We start from the raw sequence: 6,547 nt of genomic DNA, 5'->3' as shown, positions 1-6,547 counted from the left end.
AAAAAAAAAAAAAAAAAGAGATTAAAAGAATGTCCACAAAACTTTTCCTGATGGTCTCTCAGCTCTTTTCCAAAATAAACTGAGAATGTAGATGGAACTATTCTGACCTTAGACCACCTTTATAAGCTATTCTAAAAAAATAAATCCCTATATTGTATCCTGTGGTGGTCTAAGGTCTAATTTAAAGGGTCTTTTCTTCGCATCTCTTGCAGAGTTGGAGTTGGGTTCGCAAATGAGCGCTGAGCTTCCTGCGCTCTGATTGGCTCATTCAGACTCAAGTCGCTGTGACTGGCTGCTGAGCGCGGAGCTGTAAAAAGGAGGCGAGCAGGGCTGAACGAGTCACTCAGCACATCTGCCTCTGTTCAAGCAGGCTGGAATCAGGACTGGATCCTTACTGGTGACACTGTAGTCCGCAACACCTCTGAACGAACCGGGACGTTTCCCTCTTAAGGAGACACGTTATTCCCCTTTGGACGGAGGCTGCTGCATTAGAAGTGAGTGTGTGTGTGCTTGTGTTGCCTACTTTTTTTTTTTACACGCTGTTCTGATTTCTTAGAGTGATTCTGAGTTTATGTGTGGTGTTAAAACGGCTCCATCATCTGTCTTGCAGGATCTGAGTTTTAGGCCTACAGATGAGAGGAAAAGACATGGTGAGTTTATCATGTATTTTATACTTTTATATTATTTTTCATCTTTTTCTTGAACAAAACTCTTATTTTGGTTACTATTATTTGCTCTTCTGGTATTGCAAATAACATGAGAAATAGCTTTAACCATATGTAGTGTAATCTGAACAGAAGATCAGTCTGGTAGTCCTCCTTCAACAACAACAGCATTGTTGGTGCAGTTCTTTTTCCAAAGTTATGCAGCACATGAAAATGTGTAACAGTTTACATTGACTGGTTTTGATGAGTAGGAATGCAGTTTATATTCATTATATTATATATATTATATTGCAATATATTGAATAGGATTGTATTGCACTTCCTGCTTTATTCATTTCATGTGTGTCTGGGACTTTCTCAAGTTCTTGCAACATCTCGCTGAGTTATGATGAAAACCAAATGGGGACTGAAGGTCTTGCAGCAGGGTCAAATGCTTAAATGGACAGTGTAGGCTCAGAGCAGAGGGGTCGTACAGGTTCAAAGGTTAGTGTACTGACATCAGTGGAGAAAAGGAGTGTGCTGTTATGTTGGATGTGACCTCTCTGGCCACATATGAGCCTGTGTCCTGTGTTTCTCCTCTGCTGCTCTTACTTAGCCTACACATCTCACCTCTTTGTCAGCTCTTAGCTAGAGGACTTTTGCAGCATTTTTCTCAGCTCTGATAATCAGATTTAAATGAAGCAACCCATATAGGAAAGAAGTACTTGCACATATATTATGTAGTACATATAAGTACATATAAATAAAGTACATATAATATGTTATTAACACATACAGTAACTAGGCTAGACTGTGTTTAAGGATATGGGGCCTCATCTTTATTCCTTTGCTTTACGTCTACTCTTGAACTCTCTCGCACACACACACACACTGTCACATGATCTCCTATGCCCTGTTTGAGTTTGAGAATCAGCCACTGCTGCTCACTGGCTGATTCCGACCAATCAGCACAGTGAGTCAGAGAGGAAACAGGAGTATTATATTCTTTAGTGTGTCACTGGTGAATTTCATAGGCAGGCACGCTACACCCTTAAAGAGGCAGATCCTCTGTAGCTAAATCAAGATCAACAAGAGCCCAGTTGCTCCTTGATATACTGCAGATGTTTTTACTTTTGCTCCTGGAGTTCTCTCAGTATGTAGATAAATAGTTGAGGTTAGATCAGCGCAGCCCTCTCTGTACTAACATCTGTCTGACTTTTCAGTTGAATCACGCCTGAGTCAGTGAAAATTGGGCGTTCACTTATGTTGTTGGCGTGGCAGAGTAAATTAACGGACAGATACATTTGCTTTGTGTTTTAATTATTCTATTGACGAGTGTTCTTTGATCAGCAGGTTGGCTAGCCTTCAATATTACAATAAGTGAAAAGGTGTTCTTCTTTCATATGTTGAGACTTACTGCATGCAGGCCTGAGCATGCCCTCGAAGCAATCCCTGCCATACTCGACTCTTGTTATTATTAGAGCCATTCTGCAAACAGTTCATCAGAAAGGCTTTGAAATTTCCAGATCTTTTCCAAATGCCTTTGCTGGCGGCTTTTGTCTGACTTTCTCTCTTTTGCCTCCTCAGCTCTGCCTGCGTGACTCAGGCGACTGCCTACGGGACCAGATGCAGTATATGATGAGGTCACTGCAAGACCTGAAACAACTGCGGAAAACCTGTCCTGCAGCCAGACGCCCCCTGGCTCCCATCAGCACCCAACTCCCAGCTTTAGTGCGCCACTCTGCTGTGGCACGTGCTTGTCAGCAGCGAGCACTGCAACGAGAACAGCGCACACGCCTGCGGATGTCTGATGCCAGCACAGCCAGCACCTATGACTCTGCCTGCTGCCTGGGGAGTCCTCTGGAAGAGGAGGATGACGACTCAAGCAGCCTCAGACTAGGCCTGGGGTCTCCCAGCAGCCAGAAAAGTTTGGAGTTTGATTCAGGCTACTCTGAGGCATCGTGGCAGGATGAAGCGTTGATCCTCAGGAGGACGAGGAACGTGCGGGTGTCATCTTCAGCCTGCCTTCGCACAAACAGAGCACCAAGCGGACGTATTCGACCCAAGTCCACGTCTGATGCCTGTCTAGAGAGGTGGACATCGTTTGAAGTCAGCGACCCAGAAGACTGGACAAACTCTTTATTGACCAGAGGACGCAACCGGCAGCCTCTGGTCCTAGGTGACAACAGCTTTGCAGACCTCATACAGAACTGGATGGACTTGCCAGATTGTCCCGAGCCCACCGAGCTAAAGCCAAATTCAAGACGTGGACTGGGAAGAGGTTTTTTTGTCAACATGAGGAGGAAACTGGTGGGGCTTTCTAAAAGTGTAGAGGACAGAGTGAAGATCAGATCCACAGACTCTGCAGCTCACGTTAACAGAGCTGCAAATGCTCCAAAACGTCTGTCCTGTCCAGTTGTGGCATCACAGGCTAAAGTCCCTTTTTTCCACCAGTCCCACTCGGGCATTAATGAGCTGGACACAGATTTTTACCACTTTGCGGCCCTCATGAAATCAGGCAGCCGACATCCCATAATCTGCAAAGATATCATTGGCTACATCTGACTTTTCATATAAAGCCATGTACTGACTAGACAATCCTCAGAGTCACTTTATTTTTGTATGACTGTTTTTTTCACTTTCTATATGCTGTGACTAAGCCAATGGAAAATAAAGATGTTATCATAATTTAAACTCTACATACTCTTATTTATATAATTTATGTTTTGCATGTGACACAGGATATGTGGTTGGTTGATATAATTTTGAATTCCCAGAACAAATTTTTTATTGGCATGAAGCTTCCGCTATAGTCATCTGATTTTCATTACAGCTCATTACAGTCATACAGTGCCTCCTCACTGTTGGATTAGTTAAAGGAGGCTTTTACTGTCTCTGCAGTAAAGCAAATTAATGTAGGTTCATTTATTTTCATTAGAAATGTAATACCGTGGCCGTGCATGATGGAGTTTGTAGCTGTATGGTTTTCTGTAATTGGTGATAAAAAAAGATTAATTGCAAACATGATAATATCTCAGACGTGCAGGCTTGTAACCATTCCAGGACTAATAAGGGCATTTTAGGTTGTAACGTCCATTTTGGAGCACACTTGTTAGATACCAAGGGGGCTCAGTGTTCTCAAGAAAGTTCTGTTCTTACTCAACAAAAAGTTGAATCCTTTGGAGAGGCTTTAAACAGGACCACAAAGCTATTTACAGGCCAAAAACAGAGGCTGTATCAACACAGCGCTGTGTGCCCGATGAGGTAATTCCCCATGTGTCCACGCAGAAAGAGGTGAAGAGAGGCGAAGCAGCTGGTTGCAGATGGAGCAGAAGTTTACTCTCTCCTTTGCTTCATGAAGCATAACGTCTCGCTAACAGCCCTTGCCTCATTTAACTGGGTCTCTGCTCTTATTATTGTTGTAGCCTCACAGGTGGTACCAGCTCATCCACACACATCGGTTAATGGCACTATTAGTTCTGAGAAAGTAAAAAAAAAAACACTGATACAAAGGAGTGACATATGTGCAAAGATAAGCTAATGATCACTTCACCTTTGCCTTTACATATTCACTTTGTTCATCAATTCAAAGGAGAAAAAGCACCCGACATTATAAAGATAAAGAATTTTCCAAACAGGGATTTCCCATGCTCCTTGCTGCAGCCAGCCTCACTAATCATGCCTGATATCAAGGGCATGGGAGGTTACAGAAGAGAGATGGTTCTTACTGGGTGCCGTTTGTCTCAGCCTGTTTGTCTATGTCTCCTGGTGGAATGTCACTGGGGTAGACTGATTGGCACTTTTATCAAGCTATAACATTCACACCACAGTAGAAGCTTGTAAAAGTGTGTGGCCATGCTTAATGGAAAAAAAGAAGAGAAAAAAGTGTTCATCTTCTCTGAATTTTTTCTGGCTCTACTGCTGATTTTCCTTTTTAGCACACACTGGATCCCAGTGGTTTGCAGCTGGATAAGTGCATCAATACATCACCGTCCCCAGCTGACTGAGAGCCATTCAGGGAAAGGGGATGAGAGGCAAAGAGAGAGGGAGCAATGGATCCAACCCATTACTCAAACTCATCTCAACAGCACATAGTTCCCAGAGGGTAGTCCACCATGAATGTCTATGAGCAGAAGTGTCTGTCATGTACCTAAAGTATATGAGTAGTAGATGTAAAGCATAATTATGGCTGGAAATGAATTCTTCATTACTGTAAACTAAGGTTTCACAAATGCATATTATAATAAACTAAACCATACAGACATCTGCTAACATCAGCTTGTTGAAGCCACTTTGTTTGTTCAAATATAACCTCATTATATGCTGTTCAATGTGTTTTGAATTGAAAACTTGGCTCTGTGATGTGGATGCTCAGAGGAAAAATAAAAGATGTTTTCAAGCTCACAAGCAAGCAAGTTAATGGCAATTTGACAAATGAAACTTTGGGAACCCTAGAGCCTTTAGAAATCAGATGCAGAAGAACATTCAACTCCAGTGAGCTAAGAACCATTAAATGAGCAAACAGCAACAAAATGCTGTTTGACCAACAGCAGCATGGATCCGTAATCGCATCTTGATTATCCTGGAGTTAATGATGTAGGCTGAATAATCTAAAACCAAATATTGTTGCTGGGAATGTTGTCAATTCATGGTACGTCCAAACAGCATAAAATGCTGTGTCACAAAGCATTAAGGAACGTTTTCATGCTGAATCCGTGTGTGTGAACTGTCACATGGCAGTCCCGGCTAACATGTCTTTACATTGTATCTAACCTTATCCATCCATGTGCACCATGTTGAACTCTCAGTTTCTAGCTCTTTACTTTTTTGCTCTCTTGTGATTCTGACAGCTACAGTTTATATTTAGTCTATTTAGTTGCTCAGTTAATCAAACTATTCATTATATAAGCCTCTATGTCTGACCATGTGCACTGTATTTTAGTATTTCCACTATAGACTATTTCATAACACTCACCCCTACATTTCTCAGGCTTTAAAAGAGCTTGACAGGCTTCTCTCTACACTTCCTTGAAGCTGGGACTTCCTGGAAACTTTCAGGTGACAGTTGGATTTTTTCCTTTTTCTTTTCAACCTTTTGATCTCACTCTTCTCATGGTCTGGAACCTGTTTCAGGGCTGATACTTTTCATGACTGCATTATCCTGGGAGCATGTCGCCGGTCCTTTGTTAATGGGTTTCAAACAACCTTTTGGGATACTTTTCGATAGGCACAGAGGTAAGAAAGCTCAATAGTAATAACAGTCTGTCTAGCAATACTTTTGACAGTGCTAAATGACCTAGCTTTCACACCATAAAGGACAAATTATGGCTGCCACCCACAGTCTGCTTATAGCAAGTGAGAACTGTGAGTACCAGTTGCCATAAACAGTGCACAGGACTTTGGCACACACAATGATCTCGAGCAGATCTGCTGAACCATCGCACACTTACAGGGTGGCCCAGTCTAATGTAGTGGACACACAACGGATCTTCTGTTAATTAGTAAACAGAAGGAGAAGATGGGCCATGTGTTTAAGTTGGGCAAACTTGATTTGTGTGTGTTGATAGAAACAGGCTCTAATTAGAGCCATATTCAGGATTATTGCACTGTGGACCTTAAATTTATCTTACTTGACCGTTTCAGATGTCAGCTAAGTGGGCTTTGAATGTCCTTGTCTGAACTCACACTGCAGGATGTAGTGGATGCAGATGTTTGTGCTGCTGAGCGCAGTAATTGTAATTAATTTTCAATGTAGGGCTGTCACATAATCATCTCTCTGCTCCAGTAGGGACTCATGTGAACAGATATGGAAAAGGGACGACATGCTCAGGTGAAATGTGTGAACAGAGCTACAGTGTATAGGTAGAGGGTAATGAGCTCTTCAGGAAAACAACAAGTGGGAG

The 6,547-nt window shown here is 42.3% G+C and overlaps 1 protein-coding gene across 1 annotated transcript; it reads left to right on the top strand.

Annotated features, from left to right (window-relative positions):
- The first annotated feature begins 347 nt into the window (after nucleotides 1-347).
- On the top strand, nucleotides 348-3,338 carry LOC118328824 (PAK4-inhibitor inka2-like). The gene is made up of 3 exons (XM_035662736.1): nucleotides 348-494; nucleotides 611-650; nucleotides 2,232-3,338. Exons 2-3 carry the CDS (start codon nucleotides 633-635, stop codon nucleotides 3,207-3,209), a joined length of 996 nt encoding a protein of 331 aa, XP_035518629.1. The 5' UTR covers nucleotides 348-494; nucleotides 611-632; the 3' UTR covers nucleotides 3,210-3,338.
- The last annotated feature ends 3,209 nt before the right edge of the window (nucleotides 3,339-6,547 follow it).

Source organism: Morone saxatilis, unplaced genomic scaffold, assembly GCF_004916995.1.
Source record: "Morone saxatilis isolate NCDOM2014 unplaced genomic scaffold, NCSU_SB_2.0 Contig18, whole genome shotgun sequence".
NCBI classification, from domain to species: Eukaryota; Metazoa; Chordata; class Actinopteri; family Moronidae; genus Morone; species Morone saxatilis.
Note: the sequence above shows the minus strand (reverse complement) of the source record. Positions and strands in the feature narration are given on the sequence as shown.